Source organism: Myxine glutinosa, chromosome 5, assembly GCF_964187855.1.
Source record: "Myxine glutinosa chromosome 5, kmMyxGlut1.1, whole genome shotgun sequence".
NCBI lineage: Eukaryota > Metazoa > Chordata > Myxini > Myxiniformes > Myxinidae > Myxine > Myxine glutinosa.
In genome coordinates this window covers 150,490,016-150,510,035 of record NC_136265.1, presented here as the reverse complement: position 1 = coordinate 150,510,035, position 20,020 = coordinate 150,490,016, and the positions used below count along the sequence as shown (strand labels likewise).

Here is a 20,020-nt window from a genome sequence, read left to right as displayed (position 1 = left end):
CCTTTTGTTTGATCTTGATTTTGCCTTGGTTTGATTTTTATTTTCTTTCATTATTATTTCCAGCGGTGGGTCGAGCCCTCAACGTGTTTGTGGCTGCATGTTCCCGGCTGCGGTTAGCAGCCGGTTGTTGATTTCGGTATGCAAAGGAAAAAAGGCCCCTTGACCCTTATTGTTTTAAGGTGTCCCTTCTTTGGTTGTTTTCGGGGGGGGGGGGTGGGAGGGGGGATAGGGTCTTCTTTCCTTTCTCCCTCCCCTTTGGTTAGTTAGAGTTAGGTGTCTGCTGCCTGGGGTGGGAGAGGGGTTTTTGGGGGTTTGGGCTAGGGATGATGGACTTTGGTTTTTATGATTTATGGTTTATTGAGTGTGATTTGATTTTCATTTTGGTCTTTGAACCTTGTTTTCTTTCGTTTCCTGATCTTTGGTTTGCTTTCTCTCTTTGATTTCCTATTTATTGTTTGATATCTTGTTGCTTGGCTTTTGATTTCTTGGTTTTTTGATTTTCCTGGGTTCTTGTGTGGTGGTGATGGTGATGGGTGTATTGATTGATTTTTGAGCGTGTTTTTTTTACCTTTTTTTATAATAAAAAAGGCTTCGGCCATAAAAGTTACAATGGCCGCCTAGTCGGATACAAAACGGAAACTGTTCACCTGGCCGAGGCTCTCCACTGAGTGCCGTTCTAGTAAGAATCTGTGTTTATTTTTTCATTGCATTTCAGTTTGGCCATAAATTAACCCTTTAACTTGTGGTGACCGATTTTGGTCACTCTTGGTCAATTTCCAGCCGTGTTTCAAAACTTGTTTCAATCAAATATTGTATTTTCTTTAGGATTATCATTTGCCGCACAATTATTACTTCAGGGCGATCTATTTTAAGTGCTGTATTCAAAATCTGTTCACAATTTATTTTCAGGTCTTTCACTTTTTAATCTTACTAGCAACGGTGCCCGCCCTACGGACGGGGCTTCAACTGGGAGGCCCAAATGAAAAGACAAAATATCAGAAATTGAACTTGAAGGCTTTTTTTATTTTAAACGATTCATATAAACATCCGTTGAATCATATCACACACAAATCATCAAAATCTAAACTGTAGGCCTACATGACGCCCATTTTGAAAAAAAAGATTGAATTCTGCAAAACGGAAGCGGCCGCTACACGTCTTTCTCAGTCGCACGTTTATGTGTGAAGAGTGCGCGCCGAATCTGCAACATGGAAGCGGCCGCTACACGTCTTTCTCAGTCGCACGTTTATGTGTGAAGATTGCGCACCGAATCTGCAACATGGAAGCGGCCGCTACACGTCTTTCTCAGTCGCACGTTTATGTGTGATGAGTGCGCGCCGAATCTGTAACACGGAAGCGGCCGATAAACCTGTTTCTCAGTCGCTTTGCACACGCTGCCGTGTTACTTTGCACACGTTTATATAGGAAGAGTTCGTCAGGAGTCGGTCTACTCTCTCCTGGTACGTAGAATTTCAACAAAAGCCACATCACTGTTCATATCGGTAAATATTATTCCATCGTGTTTGGAAAAACTGGAAAATTGGAAAAATCGGAAAAACAATATTGCCTATTTTACTCCCAGGGGTCCCTGGAATACCCACCCAAAATATCGTTGCGATCGGTTGAGCTGTTTTTGCGGTACCTTCGAACAGACAGACGGACGGACATTTGGTGAATTATCGTAAAATGATATCACCTGCTGTTGGCCTAATGGTTTTGGGTGGTGGGTTTGGGATCCTGAGGTCCTGAGTTCGAATCCTGTTGAACCAACGCCAGGTGGGGTTTACTCAGCTTGGTCATACTTCTGAGGTTAGGGTTAGGGTTAGTGTTAGCTTCCAAGGTTAGGGTTAGGGTTGGGGCTAGGGTTAGTGACTGCCATGTGACCCTGCCTTCAACATTTAGTGAGCAGAATGAGTACCAGATACCAGATAACTGGTCGATGGTTTCTGTGCAGCCACCTGGCTGCTGGTTGCATCATTTCTGGGGGCACGTCTGCTGCTGATGCAATGCCTCCCTATAACCAGTTATCTGGTACTCATTTTGCCAACCTCGGAAGCATGACAGGCTGAGACAACCCCACCTGGTGTTAATTCAACAGGATTCAAACTCAGGGCCTTCGGATCCCAAGCCCACCACCCTAACCATTAGGCCAACACCAGGTATAAGATAACTGGTTGTAGAGAGGCATTGCATCAGCGGCAGATGCGCCCACAGAAAAATGATGCAACCAGCAGCTAGGTGGCTGCACACAAACCACCCACCATCTATTGATATAATTAAATGGTGGATTGATTTGTCCCATACAACACGTGAAAAAAAGAAGACTTTCTTCTTCCTAAAAATAAGGATAATTTAACACGATGAAATCAAAAAAATTTGACCTCATGACAAGCGCAATCATTTGGCAGGATATTTCTTGGAAACTACTCTTAATATTTTGCAGATCATTAAATTTTCTTCTGTCCCATACAGCACTTTCCTATATTTCTTCTGCAGGGATCACAATGTTACATAAGGATTAGATAACAAAACAAGTTGTAGTTCAATTGACAATGTTAAATGAAGTTTGTGCCCCATTCTTGAAAGGCGATTAACCCATCAAGGATTGATGGCGAGATAATGCTGATTTTAGGAACTACAAAATTTCCCTGCAGGTAGTCCTCTCATGATTTGGCATGATTAGAAAGCCCTCCTGAAGAAAGTGAAGACCTTTTGATTGATTGGTCATGCCCTTGTCACTACCAAAATTCTTGAAATTTCTTTACAGTACAGATTCCGTTTCCTTCCTTTGGCCACACGAATCCCCCTCAAACCTAAGAGGTTAACTATGGTTTCTTTGTATGTTCCAAGACCAAGAAACATTCTAAATTAAATCGGTAAAAGTTTATAATTGAAAAAGCTGGACTTGTATGTAGGCAGAGGCGACGTTTCGGTGATAATTCACTCGCCTTGTTCACGGCAGATACTGACGGGAAGAAGCTTGAAAATCGTCACATGACCTCAACCGTTGGTAGGGTGAATTGGTCTCTTGACCAATCCAGGTGTCCCGTGACGATTGCAAATGATGTGGGTGAGATGTAATAGCCTTGTCCCACGTCCGTGAGAGATTAAATCACAAACCACCCCTTTTGTTGAGAGATGGTGATTCAAATCTTTCCCAAATGGATTATTTTACACCATGAGCAAACCACTGTTTTCTCTCTAACATGACCACTTGACTGTTTTCAAAGCTGTGACCAAGTGGTCAACAAAGCAACAGACCACCACGCCACCTTCGACCAGTCACTCCTTTGTGAGTTATTCTTGCAACCTTTACTACTACACGTCCGCATGATACTTGCAGCTGACGCAGAGCTGGCAATAACTGCCTCTGCGGATCTGGCTGATCATCACATTCACACACCGACCTCGGCTAATGTGACACCTCCACCACAGGATGTCACACAGCTACAATCTGAAATGGTGGACCTTAAGAAGTTAGTACTGGAGATCCATGATGTGCAACACCAGTCGTGCCCGGGTAGCCCTTGTAGGAACAGAGAGAGAAATGCCGTACCTCAAGCTTCCATTCACCTTCACCTTCCGTGGACACTCAAGATAGGTGATGGCTGTCCCAGTTTGGAGGTATTTCTACATAAACCAAATTGGTATTCCCAGGTGCTTCACATGTGAATGGCTGACTCTCTTCTGCTTTTCAAGGCAAACCATGATATGACCTTTTCCTTACGAGTATATACTTCAATACATGGTCAAGGCTCGTGAATGAGGTAGGGCACAATGTAACAAAGGGAACAGCAGGAGAAAGGGGAAATGCCAACAGCAGGGCAGAGGGAGAAAGTAGACAGAGACAGACAAACAAGGGATGCAGGTAATGATGAGGGATAGGGAAGGACACAAGGGGTGAACAAAATGGATACATATGCAAAAATTTGGGAGGGGTGGGGGTAGTGTAATGGGTGTAGAAAAGATCATGGTTTTGAATGGGGGATGATATGGTGGTGAACTGCTGTCTTGAAAACCTGATGGGAAACATGACATTGACGAGATTGTGGAAGGTGGTTCCACAGGTGGGGGGAACAAAGAAGAATAAATGAGTGGAGGTGTGTAGTGGTTCTGGATTTTGGCAGTTTCATGAGGACGGGGTTGCTGGTGGACTGCATGCATCCTGCAGATACATGGGGGGGCGGGAAAGGGGACAAAGTACAAAGAGAGCAGAGGGTGCAAGACCAGAAATGAGGCAGAAGACAGAGAGAGACCACCGACCTGCCGGCGATGGCGAGGTGATCGGCCCAGAGACTCGGCTTCATCACTAGAGATTCCAATGGCCTTGAAAGCATTGGTTTCCATGGCATCAAGCTGAGCAAGATGTGAGGCAGGGGATCCAGCCCATAGGGGAGAGCAATGCTCCGTCAAGCTACAGATCAAATCCCTGCAGGTGAATAGGAGCTCAGATGTGCCAAGGAATCTTTTCGTCACTGCTTTGCGCTGTCACTGTAAGTGTTTCAATATAATTAGCCTCAGACCATATTTTTAAAGACACAAAGACCATATGTAGTGTTATTTCAGAATTTTATTATAATTTACAATAGTGAATATATAACTCCACCTGTTGAACTCACGCCAAGTGCGCGTGCGATGCCGAGCCATGCATGCATACCAGCAGTTAAACACGAAGACCACAAGAGGGTACTGATTTGTTGTACATGATGTTGTATAAGTGGTCGGTCTAATTATATGGATACATAATGATACAGTTTGGCTTTCCACCAATAAAAAGCACGTTGAGTAGATGCACCTCACAGCTGTCATAACCCTTTTGCATTTTTTGATCACTTATCAAACACTTGATATACTGATGAACCCCAGTAGGATGACACAGCTCTTCGATCATAACCAGTGATTCATAAAGCAAAAAATAAACAAATTTCCAATTATTATGTAAGCTTCACAGCTTAGTGGATGATCTTTGTTGAATCCATCCTTTAATTTAATGTTGATGTTCAAAGTAAACGTTTTTTGCATTCTTCCTAAATCAGACGAAGATATAGAGAACAATCATGTATATGCTGTATGTGGCTGGTAAAATAATCGATTAATACTTTTATTCTCTTTCCCAAAAAGGTCGTCACGGCGGAGGGCTTCTGGAGCCAAACTGGTTTCTCCGGCGAATTTTCAGCGACTGCGTCTGTGGGCAACGTACACATGGAAAGAAAGAAACATTTTATTGTTTTGCCTTAAATGCAAATTAGTAATTGAGATTCCTTCCAAATAAAGTATGGTATTATTTTATTAAATATATGATACAGTGGTTTCATTTGCTTCATGGGATGTGACACACAATGATGACACTTTGGTCAAAAATACAAGACACATGGCAAATGGCTTCTTTTGAAATGGAAACATCCAGATATTCACTTAAGAAGCCACATCCAAGTAAAGCTGCGATGAATGGGATACAAATGGAAACAGAAGTGCAATCATTCACCCACTCATGTGTGTCAGATCAGCATTTTTCGTCAACAGATTATTCTCTGATGCTGTAAAACATGGACATTCCATTCTTGTTATGTATAACTAGAGGTTCCAGGGAACCTGAACTCAACTGGTCTATATCAATATGGTTAGCATATGCATAATAGAACCACAAACTATGTAGTTTATATGTGCGTTTATATGTTTATATGTGCGTTTATATGTGTGTTTTCAAATATCTTTAAGTGGCAAAAGGCACAAGTTTCATCAAATTTGATCAGTATTTGTGACTTTTAGAGCTTGGACGTCGTCCAAACTGATGTTTATGGGTCAGGTCATGTCATAGGTAACGGCGAGGTCATTTTTCGGACATCGTCAAAACCCATAATATATGTGTTGAGGTTTGTTACATACTGTCTACACACCAAGTTTCAGCCTTCTAGCTACATTAGGAAGTACCAGATTGACAAAAATTGATTTTTCAATATGGCCGCCCTGCCGCGACCATTTTTGGGCGTGCAACGCCCAAATACAATCCCAAACTAGTTTATGTCTTAAAGATTCTGCACAACAAGTTTCATCAAATTTAATCAATATTTGTGACTTTTAGAGCGTAGACGTCGAATTGTTTACAGACGACAGACAGACAGACAGACCGACGGACGACGGACACTGGGTGTCGACAAAAACTCAGCTGGGCATAGTCCAGTTGAGTTAATAAAGGGAAAAAAGGTTCAGGTACATACGAGCGGCGTTCAAAAATTTACATGAACGAAAAACTAGTAGAAGTCCAAGACGCCAACTTTTAACTTTTAATGCCTTGGTAAATATAATTGGCATGAAAAATATTGGTACATTTGTGGGGGTAAGGGATTCGCTATTGGTATTAGAATCAAGGTATAGGCCACTGCTTTTTTGTTCACATATTTTTATGCCTTTTCTATCCTGTATTTTGGACCTGTGTATGGGAATAAGTCATCCTGAGTTTGTGCATCGCTGGGAGATGTAACTATTTACCTGGGAGACAGTGTAACTGTTAGTGTCAAGAGAAAGGTTAAGGTGTCTCGTCCCTTTGTTCTCCCATGTCAAACCAGGCCAGAGCCGGGATAGGGGTAAGCGATACATCCACTCCACACTCTTCCCTCCTCACCCTGGGGAAGAGGAAGAATCTCCAACCCCTGATTGGCAGTGCACCATTGGCCCATTCCGCTTGGCAGTCATGATGCTGACTGGTGCAGGATCAGTGCCGTTGATTGGCCGTGACTGTCACTATGAACGAGAGCAGCACATCATTGGCTGGCGTCCGCCGGGCTTTGACGGAAACACCTCAGGGGTGCCCAGGGGATGTGGAGAAGGGGGCTTGCTGTGGCTGTGAGGAGTACCACGAAGGGAAGGACAGGACAAACAGGGAGAGATGCTCTGGGGGAGGCTGTACAAGATAGTGCATGAAACTGGGATCCCAGCTTCAAATCCCACGTACTGTGTTGATTTGTCATTTAACTCCCTCCTGAACATTCATTACCACATTTTAAAAGTCATGTGTAGTGTGTAGAATGAGCTGAGTAGGAGGTTTGTGAGTGAGCCTTTTGTCCACAAGATCCATGGCCGTTCAGAAATGCGATGGAGCATGTACTGTTGTACTGTAGTGTGACGTCACGTACTCCTTGCTTGCCGACAAAGGAAAAATTGCTAAACCACAAATGTGCTGCTGCAGCTTGTGGCGATTGTGGAATTTATTGAAAACCAATGATGTGGTTGAATTGGTGTTATGTAAATGGAAAAGTTATAAAATTCGTCAGTGGGATCACGTACCAAAAGGCCGAGCTTGAATTGTTGGCATAGTGTTTCACAAAGGTATACGCGGAAGCATTTTATACTTTTGTCCACCAATCCGCATGTTTTTGTAGACAGAATCAGGGAAGAGTGAGGTAAAAGAGGGAAGAAGGTAATGCACTTATAATGGGACCATTAGGGCCAAAGGTAGATGCAAAAAGTAAGGGTTTGGGGATTTTTCCACGTGTTGGTCGAATTTGCAGCTGCTGCTTCCACCTTCATCCTCTTGAGGAAGTTCAGTCAATCAAAATCCAGGGTCTCACAATCAGCCATGATCTTTCTTGGTCAAGCCACATTTTAAAGTTGGCCTCCAAAGGCGGTCACCGACTCGGCATCCTGCATCATATAAAGTCCTGAAATCACCTGAAATCCTATCCACTTTCAACTCTTTCATATGCAGCTTGATGGAATACTTCTGTCCACCCTCTGGGCTGGTGCCCCTACCTTACACCTTGGTCAGCTTGCATATGGGGAAACCAAGGCCTTCAAGATTATTGGAACTTCCCATGATAAAGCCGAGTCTGTGGCCATACCACTTTCCCATCACAGACAGGTCGATGGTCTCTGTCTTCTATCGCCTCCTTTCTGGTCTTGCACCCTCTACTCTTTCCGTGCTTTGTTCCCTCCTGCCTCCCCCAGGTCAGGGTGCACATGGCTTACCATCAACTCCCTTCTCGTGAAAATCCCAAAATCCAGAATCACTGCTCACCTCCACTCATTTGTTCCACTTTTTCCCCGCCAGTGGAACCACGAGATGGTGGTGTGCCCCCTGCTCGAAGCCCTGAAGGGAAGGGTGGGATTAAACCACCACCAGAATGTGGCTCCACAAGCGGTAGTAAAGAGGAATAAAAGAGTGAAGGTGCGCGATAAGCCTGATTTAACAACGAGGGAGTTGATGGAAGACCAAATGCATCATGGGGGAGCTGGGGATGGTTAGAGTGCTGAGAGATCAGAGGGAACTAGACTGGAGGAGAGGTGGTAAAAGTCAGAAGCCACAATCCTGTGTGTGATGTGAGAGCAACAAGGCCTTGTTCCTCAGCCTAATCGTGGGAGATGCCAATAATGTTGTGAGCCTCCAATTCAAACAGGGTTCAGGAAAAAAAGATGAGAAGCAGCAGTGCCAGCCTATATGGGAGAGCATCGCTCCGATGAGCTACATATGAAGGCCTTGTAGATTGAGTGTTTTGACTTTTCTCGCAATAACGGAGATCTGTGTTCACAGTCTGTGATTGGCTTTTGGAGGGCAGCTTTGCAAAATAGGTCAACTCAAGAGAGGAGGTCATGGCTGAAAGTGAGCAACCTAGAGGCCTCAAGAGATTGAACTTCTTCCAGCGGCTAACCTTGGGAATAGATTGGTGGGTTTGCTTGAAAATACTTCAGGAAAGACAGGGTGAGTCAGATTTTTTTTTTTGTTCATGTCGACCCTTCAGAACCGTTCTGTCGTATGCAACGAAATTCATTAATATCTCATCGTCTACAGTAATGTCTGGCTTTTCTGCATTCCAGATTATGTTTGGACGCATCAGATCGAGTGATTGGTTCAACACAGTTGTGAGTTGATTTGCACATGCTCAATGGATTAATATTGTCAAGAGAAAAGTTACATTATGATTTCAACTTCACCTGAACATTTTGTATCTGCATTCCACTTCTTTGTGGAAACAGACTGTAGTTAATGTTTAAATCGAATTGCAAAACAAAGTTAATGTTTTTTTCTGTTGAGAAATGCTTATTACATAGAAAACTTCCTTTGCTTCAAAGTTATTTGTTTGATTATTTAATGATTCAATGGTACGGTTGGACGATGAGAGCTGTAATGCACAATGGTAGCACCCTACCACTAATTCAGTATTTGTGGGAACGAGGAACGAGCAAGTTGTGCGCGCCAGCACGGGATTCCAAACGCGGTAGGGATGGACACGACAAAAAGGCAAAAGGCGTCTTCTGTCATCGAGCTGGAAAGCTGGGAGCAACAATTCCCATTTATTGCCACATCTGATACAATTGAAATGCTCTAATGGTGGTGAGGTGCTCTATTTGAAAGTTCTTTATTTGAAACTGGTTGTTTGATATGTGTAGCTGTTTGATGTGTAGGGCCCATAATAAAAAATTTGTGTCAAAGCCAGTGACAAATTGCAAGTTAATAGTACGATTATTGTCCCGCCATGTGCTCAGAACAATCAGGAACCTGGAAAGAAAGGGCCGAGCAGATGGTGTTGGTCTTTGGTAAACTTTTGGAAGAAATCTGGAATTATTGATGGAAACTTTGTGGATGCTTCAATTGCAACAGAGTGCTTGGGGGGTTGGGAGGGGGGTTGCCAAGCGCAATAACCCTAACCCTAACAACCCTAACCCTAACTAACCCTAACCCTAACAACCCTAACCCTAACCCTAACCAACCCTAACCCTGCCAAGCGCAATTACCTCGTACACTGCCAGCTGTTAGGATTTAAAAGTTATGGTGAGAGGTGATCGAGAGTCTCCCAGCTCGTGCGTGTGATTTTGGATTAGGACACTGGTGGCTTGAGGAAAGGTTGCTTGATGTTGCCGAGGAGAACCTAAAGTTTTCCAAACTTCATTATCCCTTGCCTCTGTCCTTTGATTTATTTTTGCAAGTCACACCTGGGAATAAGTCACACTACCTTTGAAAGTGTGCATTTCAGCATTCAATTTTGGAAGCTTTAGAAATTAATCAACAAGCCTCGGGGCCAGCTATATCTTAGCGGCCATGGGTAGCAGTTTGACCACGGTACTGGTGCCACTAAAAAAAGAGCACATGCTTTCTGTATGCTGGAAATTTACAACTACAATTTATTTGGTAGCGATTGCCTGCAGTGAAACAGCCAAAAAGTTATCCACTGCCCACTCGAGCAAGATGCTAACCCATGATCCTTTGGGACAAACTCGTGCTCCCTCAGGGAAGAGCATCTTGAGAGGATGCTTCACCGTTTTCAATTATAGTGCATTATCAGATACATCCCAGTTAAAGTGTGTAATTAGGTACCGTATGGCACTGCCATATTAGTGCGTAATTATCAGAACTTCACAACTATAGTGTGTAATTATGAACGTCACAGCTCTATCCACGACCACTTATTTTACGGCCCCAATTATTCCCACCTTGTGGGGCTGGCCTGGAAAGTTTTTCGCCAAAGTATTTCAAAAACAGGATAACTTGGCATGTCGTTCGTGAAAGTGATGAGAATGCTGAATGTGTTCATGGTGCCGGCGATTAGTCGCATACTCTTCAGGAAAGGCACCATGGGCTCTTTAATGTCAACCAGCTAATGCTAGCGGATGGGACACCAAGATTAATGCTCATGTTAAAGGTGGGGCATGTTGTGCAGCAACGCACTAATCACCAATGGTGAAGCACCAATCCGACAGTTTGTTGTCGTCAGGAATCAAACCCAGACTAGAGTGAAATGTATCACTCAAAGGCTTGTCCGATCAAAAGTAAGGAGTTAAACATACATCAACAAGTGAACTTCATGCAGGCAGCCATACTTGCTCCAACTGCCCCCTACCCCAATTCCCTGTTCAGATAAGGATAACCCCAATAACGATAGGGGGCGTCTGCGAGTTACAGTAAAGAACATCTCCCAACATGAGATTCTCCCAACATTCCATCATGTTGGGAGAGAACATCTCCCAACATTCCATCAGCCATCTCCCAACATGAGCTTCTCCCAACATTCCATCATGTTGGGAGAGAACATCTCCCAACATTCCATCAGCCATCTCCCAACATGAGATTCTCCCAACATTCCATCATGTTGGGAGAGAACATCTCCCAACATTCCATCAGCCATCTCCCAACATGAGCTTCTCCCAACATTCCATCATGTTGGGAGAGAACATCTCCCAACATTCCATCAGCCATCTCCCAACATGAGATTCTCCCAACATTCCATCATGTTGGGAGAGAACATCTCCCAACATTCCATCAGCCATCTCCCAACACGAGATTCTCCCAACATTCCATCATGTTGGGAGAGAACATCTCCCAACATTCCATCAGCCATCTCCCAACATGAGATTCTCCCAACATTCCATCATGTTGGGAGAGAACATCTCCCAACATTCCATCAGCCATCTCCCAACATGAGATTCTCCCAACATTCCATCATGTTGGGAGAGAACATCTCCCAACATTCCATCAGCCATCTCCCAACATGAGATTCTTCCAACATTCCATCATGTTGGGAGAGAACATCTCCCAACATTCCATCAGCCATCTCCCAACATGAGATTCTCCCAACATTCCATCATGTTGGGAGAGAACATCTTCCAACATTCCATCAGCCATCTCCCAACATGAGATTCTCCCAACATTCCATCATGTTGGGAGAGAACATCTCCCAACATTCCATCAGCCATCTCCCAACATGAGATTCTCCCAACACTCCATCATGTTGGGAGAGAACATCTCCCAACATTCCATCAGCCATCTCCCAACATGAGATTCTCCCAACATTCCATCATGTTGGGAGAGAACATCTCCCAACATTCCATCAGCCATCTCCCAACATGAGATTCTCCCAACATTCCATCATGTTGGGAGAGAACATCTCCCAACATTCCATCAGCCATCTCCCAACATGAGCTTCTCCCAACATTCCATCATGTTGGGAGAGAACATCTCCCAACATTCCATCAGCCATCTCCCAACATGAGATTCTCCCAACATTCCATCATGTTGGGATAGAACATCTCCCAACATTCCATCAGCCATCTCCCAACATGAGATTCTCCCAACATTCCATCATGTTGGGAGAGAACATCTCCCAACATTCCATCAGCCATCTCCCAACATGAGATTCTCCCAACATTCCATCATGTTGGGAGAGAACATCTCCCAACATTCCATCAGCCATCTCCCAACATGAGATTCTCCCAACATTCCATCATGTTGGGAGAGAACATCTTCCAACATTCCATCAGCCATCTCCCAACATGAGATTCTCCCAACATTCCATCATGTTGGGAGAGAACATCTCCCAACATTCCATCAGCCATCTCCCAACATGAGATTCTCCCAACATTCCATCATGTTGGGAGAGAACATCTCCCAACATTCCATCAGCCATCTCCCAACATGAGATTCTCCCAACATTCCATCATGTTGGGAGAGAACATCTCCCAACATTCCATCAGCCATCTCCCAACATGAGATTCTCCCAACATTCCATCATGTTGGGAGAGAACATCTCCCAACATTCCATCAGCCATCTCCCAACATGAGCTTCTCCCAACATTCCATCATGTTGGGAGAGAACATCTCCCAACATTCCATCAGCCATCTCCCAACATGAGATTCTCCCAACATTCCATCATGTTGGGAGAGAACATCTCCCAACATTCCATCAGCCATCTCCCAACACGAGATTCTCCCAACATTCCATCATGTTGGGAGAGAACATCTCCCAACATTCCATCAGCCATCTCCCAACATGAGATTCTCCCAACATTCCATCATGTTGGGAGAGAACATCTCCCAACATTCCATCAGCCATCTCCCAACATGAGATTCTCCCAACATTCCATCATGTTAGGAGAGAACATCTCCCAACATTCCATCAGCCATCTCCCAACATGAGATTCTCCCAACATTCCATCATGTTGGGAGAGAACATCTTCCAACATTCCATCAGCCATCTCCCAACATGAGATTCTCCCAACATTCCATCATGTTAGGAGAGAACATCTCCCAACATTCCATCAGCCATCTCCCAACATGAGATTCTCCCAACATTCCATCATGTTGGGAGAGAACATCTTCCAACATTCCATCAGCCATCTCCCAACATGAGATTCTCCCAACATTCCATCATGTTGGGAGAGAACATCTCCCAACATTCCATCAGCCATCTCCCAACATGAGATGTGCATATCGTCACACATGTCAGTGGGATTTGAGGGGGAAAAGCTGATTATTAATATTATCTCTTAAACGAGCCTCGACCTTGTATACAAAATTTTTTTTGCTGCAGAGAGCTCAAAGTTAAATTCGCTAAGTCCTTCCTCTCCGTCACCCTTTAAAACCACTTTTCATCATGCGTAATTCCAGAAACGTCACAGTTATACGTGCGCATAATTAGAACGTTAAAACTATACGCCAGTGTTTGCTACATTTTGATGTAGGCCTAATGATGTGGGGAAAATGTGATTATTAGTGTTTGCACATTAAAGCAACTGCAGACTCGGGGGTCCCAGCCCGTCTCAATACGTGGGCAGGACAAACAAGTTGAGCTTTTGCCCAGAAGCTCTTCTAAAGCTGTTGACCTTTGCCTAGTGATGATAAACGAACTTTAACAAAATAAAACCACCAGGAATCATACTTTTAAAGCCCCTGTATGCACAGAAAATACAAATATATGCAGAATAGCAAGGAAAATTGGACGAAAACCCTTCAAAAATGGTGGGAGGGAGGTAAGAATTGGTCCAAGTGTGAAATTGATTGAACGAAGGTGATAAATGTAAACGACTGCTTGCCATTACCATCGTCAGATTGAAAAGGGCTTTCTTGTGTGACATTATGGTGTGGACGTGGGTTTTGCCTATAGTCTGTGAAAACTTCACCAACATCTATGATTTGGCACGGGATCTGTCCTTTCTTTCCTTGTCGTTTCCAACATGTGTTGTCGATATTGTATTTTATATCAATTCCCGTGTCTCATCAGTGTCTACTTCACTCTGTCATGTCAAATTTGTGTTTGGGTCTCCAGGCGTCAGGCCTCAGCTACATTGCGTCTCGGCTTAAATCATATCTCGGGTCTATCACACAATCTCTCTTTTATCCTGGGTGTCCTCATGTCACACTTTTCTTATCTTAAGCATCTACCTCATCTTTTGGAATCTTCACAAAGCAAAAAAAAATTGAATTCGGAAAAATCATGATCTCATTCTGCTTATTATTACTTCATTCATCATGCTTTATCCTTCTCCCTCTTATTACGACTTAAAATAATTAATTTGCTTCTTTGATTAACAGCTTGAAAATGACAATACCAAAAAATCTTCGTGTCCCTTTTCTCTTCGACGCAAATATCTCATTACCAGACTTCTTCTTCTTCCTCTTCCTATGAAAACTTTCTCACTGTAAACTCTTCTTCACAAGGTCTTTGCTTCAAATCTGTCATTCTCACAAGTCTGCACGGCATGTGCGGTCACTCAAAACTTAGAGCTCTACATCCCTTCGTCCTTTTAATAACCCTTCCTCTTGTCCGGCTCACAATGTCTGTCTTAGTCTGAGAGAATAAAGAATCCACAACATAAATCAGGTTTGTAGAGCATGTCAGGCCATGACCATTAACTCTGCCTTCTCTGTACCCCATATGTGTACCGTCTCGTTCCCCACTGCCCACACCGAGTGCATGACTCTCGTGCACCGGTTTATCCCACAACGACTGTGGCCATCCTATACGTCCTCTTGACCCTGGTACACTGAATCCTGAGGCGGATCCGATCAAGCAGCTCGTTTTCTTAGCAGAGAAGGCTAAACCGACTGAGAGCAACTTTACTTGATTCCGAAAGGCTCGCAATAAATACGTGTCCATCCTGAGGCCTGCCAGCAAACACTATTTTGCAAATCTTAAGGCCTACTTTCCAACCAGTCTCCTTCCTCCAAGTCCTCACTTTGTCAAGTCCATCTCCGATGTATGCTCCCCCTGATTCTCGCTTTCACCTGAAATGTCATTACTGCCCTCGAGATAAGGCAGAATGTCTAAACTCTGTCTTTGCCCCCAAATCTAATGTACCTAACCCCTTGTGCTGTATCCCCATCTTACCCCTTAGTACCCACCATCTACTGGACTTTCCATTCTTCCCTCCAGGAAAGAAGTTCTATCAAGCCTAGACCATGCTTCAGCAATAGGCCACGATTGCATGTGTCTACTTTCTCAATTCCTGCTCTGCTGTTTTCGGTTCCCCTTTTGCCTGTCTCGATTCCCACTTCTCCTTTGGCCGCCTCCCATCAGCCAGGAAGTCAGTGCAGCTTAGAAGTCAGCAAACATCACTCCTGTCGAGAATAAGGATGCAAAAACAGATCCTGTCAACTACGGACCAGTGAGCCTACTTCCAATTACAAGCAAAGTCATAAAATCTCTCGCTGCATAATTCACAACACCTCACTGCACTGGAAAACGTGGGGACAGGAATTCTGTCCACAAAGGGTGGGGACTTGTAATACCCTCTCCCATCTGGAATGGCACTACACAATACAAATTTACATAGAGAATTGGCATATGCACCCCCTCTCCGCAAGACCACCGGCAAATATAAAAACACCCCTATGCACCAATTGGGGTCATGCTGATCCAATGTAGCAAGTCTGGATGTAACCGGCCCAGAACTGTAGGAGTAGTGCAACAAACAAACAGAAAAACAAACACCAGTCCGTGAATTATAGCAAGGATGCTGGTCTGATATATAGGAACATGTCCTTCAATCCCAAATAATTCACACAGTCTCACCTTGTTTTCTCAGATTGAACATCAAATGAACACACCTATCTATTCCGTTGGTCATCCAGAGGATGAGGTTCAGTCTATTGAACCTAAAGGCCTCACCATCAGCCATTACCTATCCTGGACAAACCACATTGCAAAGCTGGCACCCAAAGCCAGCCGCAGAATGGGCATGCTCCATCGATCGAAGTCTTTCCTTCGAAAATCAGAGCACGTTCCAGTTTACTGGCTTTTCTGGATCCCAATGGAATACTGCTCTCCTCTATGTGCTGGAGCTCATGCAGTATCAGATTTGTCTAAGGGATTCTTTGGAATCTGAAGCTGTCAACATTCAATTAATCTCCCATGGCCAGGCTAAAGCACAAGGTCTGTTTCTTTCACATCACAGGCAGGTCAGTGGTCTCTCTGTTTTTTACCACCTCTTCTGGGCTGGCAGGATGGCCTCCTCTTCTGTTCGTTTATTCCCTTTCTGCTTGAGCCCAATTTATCCCACTGTTATCCTATCCATTTAACTTTGCTCTTCCATGAGCCTCAATGAATGAATGAATGAATGAATGATCGTTTTAAGGCCATTTATCCCCGCTAGAGCGGGGGTTAGCCTTGCGGGCCCCATGACAATCATGGTTCCCTGTTTGAGGTAATGTTTTTATGGCCGGATGCCCTTCCTGACGCCAACCCTTGGTCACGCTCTTACGATGCGCAGGGATACGGTGTACCTATTCTAAACCGGGGTACACACCGTGATCATTCATCCCAGCAAGCTGGTACTCAATTTGCCGACCTCGGAAGGATGACAGGCCGAGTCAACCCCCCTGGTGTTAATTCAGCGATCGACCGAGATTCGAACCCAGGATCCTAGGATCCCAAGCCGGCACCCTAACCACTAAGCCAACACTCCATGAGCCTCACTCTTGCAGAGAATTCTTTTATTCACATTTTTCATCTGCCAAATAGTACAGACCCAACCAAAGAACACACCCATGACTATAGAATGGCAAGCACAAAGTGGTAGGAGCCAATTGGTTAAATAATGGCAAACCGGCACGGAAATGAAGATGACTCTTTTGGACACAGGACAAGATGGATCTGAAGCAAATGACTGGTACCTCACTCCACTGTTGCAAGTTGCTCAAAATAAGTTCATATTTCTCTGCGGAGATAGAAAATCCAGTTCTACAATGCCACAACATAGTACTATAATAAGGCCGTCTTCTTATTCATTACCTCCGTCACCGAAGGTTATATTTTGATCCCTGTCTGTCTGCTTGTCTGTCCTTTTCTGGACAGGATATCTCAAAAAGTTGCGGACAGATTCGGACGTTGGGTTGGGTGTTCGACAAGGACGAAATGGTTCGATTTTGGTGAAGATCCGGTTTTGGATACTACAATATTTAAAAGTCATTCTTCACCATTGAGAGGTAGGGCCAAAAACGATATACAGCACGATATCTCAAAACGTTATGGACGGATTCAGACGGAACTTGGTGGACAGGTTGGGTGTGTGACAAGGAGGAATTGATTCGATGTTGGTGAAGATCCAAATACGGATCCAGATCCGAGATTTTTTTTTAAATTCCTAAGTGATTCTTCATCATTGCGTAATAAGGCCGAAAAAGATATGTATGGAGCACGATATTTCAAAAAAGTTGTGGACGAGTTGGATAGGCGACAATAACATGCCAATTAGTTTTTGTTTCAGGTCCGAATCCAGATCCGGTCTATCAGTGGGATACAAAACGTAAACTGTTGAACCTGGCGGAGGTATGCACTCTACCCAGCGCTGTTCTAATTTGTACTTTAATTGTGTCCCTGAATTGCCTGTAAATCCTCCCAATAGACAATCTAGCCATCTGGCAGGTCAGTGTGGCCTTCATGACAATTGTTTTCCATGTATGTCAGGGAAATACTCTTAGAAATGCATCAAATGGTCATGTAATGCACCACTTTGCACTTTGGAAGCTGAGACTCCCAACATGAGATGTGCATATCGTCACACATGTCAGTGGGATTTGATGGGGAAAAGCTGATTATTAATTCCTCTGTGCACATGCGTAAAAGTTAAAATGTGCAAAAGCGTTTGGATGGACCATTCACATGACTGTCATAGTCACTCAATATGGCATGAGCCAGGAGACGATGACTACTACGACTACCTTCTACTTATTTAACGTACTCAAGTACATTTGACTGAAGGTAAAGGAATAATTTGTGCAGGGTGGTGGTGATGGCTCGCCTATTCCTCACGGAACACGTGGGGGGTTTTATTTAATCCACCAATGACTAATGTTGGCAGATGGGTCCTCCGACTGAACTTCCTTTCGATATATGGTGCACACATTGATGTCGCACTCTAAATCTGAAACAACAGAGTTTTTCAATTTTAGGGCGAGGCATCAATGTGTGCGTCGGGTTGAGATTAAACTGCATGCTAGACAACTCAAACGTGAGTGCACATGGCTTTTGGCTGGCGTAGTTGGCCCTAAGGTGGGAGAAATATTCAAGATCGAACTCTAGAAGAGAAAAATTTCTCGCCAAAATGCAAAACATTCTGAATTGTATTAAATTAAGGTGGCTGATCTGTCGACATCTGTGACCGCGGTCATCTGGATTGAAAAAAATCTTGACTTTATCAATTTAGAGACTTTTCCTGACAAAAATATTTCATTGAATCACTACACACTACTGATTCTGAAGTTCATGCATATGTTTCAAGGCACTTTGAAAATTCGTGCGGTCAACCAAAGTGATGGCGGAAGCCATATTAGTTATGACCTCAATGTACTGATGATATTCATGTTTTTAATCATTGCCCAAGGTCTTACTTTATACTCAATGAAAGCAATTGAGGGAAATGGAGGGGAAACAGCGGCACCAACTAATGTTTGGAACTCACCACGTTGCGCGTGAACTTTTCGAACGATGTCCTGCGATCCTGGTCATGCTCACTCTGTATGTATAACGGTGATGGTGGGGGGAAAAAAAAACCAGAAAAAAAAACAAAAAAAAAAACAAGCACAACCGTTAAGTGTTCTGTCTGTTACGAGAGGCAACCAGCTCTACAATCGCCTACTTCCTCAACATTTTTTTGTCATACATTAGAAAGAAAGGTCACTCGGCGATTCTGGTCATGCTCACTCTGTACGTATAAGAGTGATGGTGGAAAAAAAACCAAAAAAAAAACAAACAAGCAGAACCGTTAAGTGTTCTGTCGGTTACGAGAGGAAACCAGCTCTGCAATCGCCTACTTCATAATTTTTTTTTTTGTCATGCATTAGAAAGAAAGGTCACCCGGCAATCCTGGTCATGCTCACTCTATGTATAAGAGTGATGGTGGGGAAAAACAAAAAAAAACAAAAAAAAAACAAGCACAACCGTTAAGTGTTCTGTCTGTTACGAGAGGCAACCAGCTATGCAATCGCCTACTTCCTCATCACTTTTTTTTGTTATTCATTAGAAAGAAAGGTTACCCGGCAATCCACCAAAATATCAAAGAATGCGGCAACGAGACGTGCACGTTGGCGTTTTGATGGCTGCACTGCCCACCTTTCACAAACTTGCTAAAATCTCCTGCCACTGATCACAACATCGGCAGACACATTACACCCACAAACGTTTCATGCTTCTCAACTTGATGTCAAGCCATGGCATTAATTGCACCAAGCAACATAGCTTCGTTAATAATATTAAAAAACGATCACCTTCACTTTAAAAGATGCCTGTGCACTTTACTCCGTTAGTTCATGTAAATTGCGTCGTCAGTGCATGTATGCACAATTCACTACATTAGTCCGTGTACACAGAATTAACCTCGTTAGTCCATGTACAAATGACTAACTTGGCAAGTCCAAAAAAGAAAATAACAATTTCCTTTTTAAGGCCATTTTCCCTGCTAGGTCAGGGGTTGGCCTTGCGGTCGCCATGACGATCATTATGGTTCCCTGTTTGAGGCAATGTTTTTATGGCCGGATGCCCATCCTGACGCCGACCCTTTAGTCGCCTCTTGTGACACACAGGGATACGGTGTACCTATTCTAAATCGGGGTACACACCAGGATCATTCATCCCCGGAAGCTGGTACTCAATTTGCCGACCTCGGAAGGATGACAGGCTGAGTCAACCCCCCTGGCGTTAATTCAACGATCGACCAAGATTCAAACTCAGGATCCTAGCATCCCAAGCCTGCACCCTAACGGCTAAGCCAACACCAGGCTCACTAACTTGGCAAGTCCACATACTCACAACGAACT

At 43.9% G+C, this 20,020-nt stretch overlaps 1 protein-coding gene across 6 annotated transcripts in view; it reads right to left on the bottom strand.

Moving 5' to 3' along the window:
• Positions 1 to 4,552: 4,552 nt before the first annotated feature.
• LOC137426929 (regulator of G-protein signaling 7-like) overlaps positions 4,553 to 20,020 on the bottom strand; it is a 260,768-nt gene continuing 245,300 nt past the window's right edge. For 3 of the 6 annotated variants that reach the window (XM_068115957.2, XM_068115962.2, XM_068115964.2), the window contains 2 exons: positions 18,667 to 18,720; positions 4,553 to 5,185 (listed from right to left, as the gene is read on the bottom strand). In XM_068115957.2, the coding sequence (XP_067972058.2) occupies positions 5,126 to 5,185; positions 18,667 to 18,720 (114 nt within the window). In that variant the 3' untranslated portion in view covers positions 4,553 to 5,125. Of the gene's footprint in view, positions 5,186 to 5,485; positions 5,538 to 16,682; positions 16,924 to 18,666; positions 18,721 to 20,020 lie in introns of those variants that run through there. The other 3 variants (XM_068115959.2, XM_068115960.2, XM_068115961.2) reach the window with 3 other exon arrangements.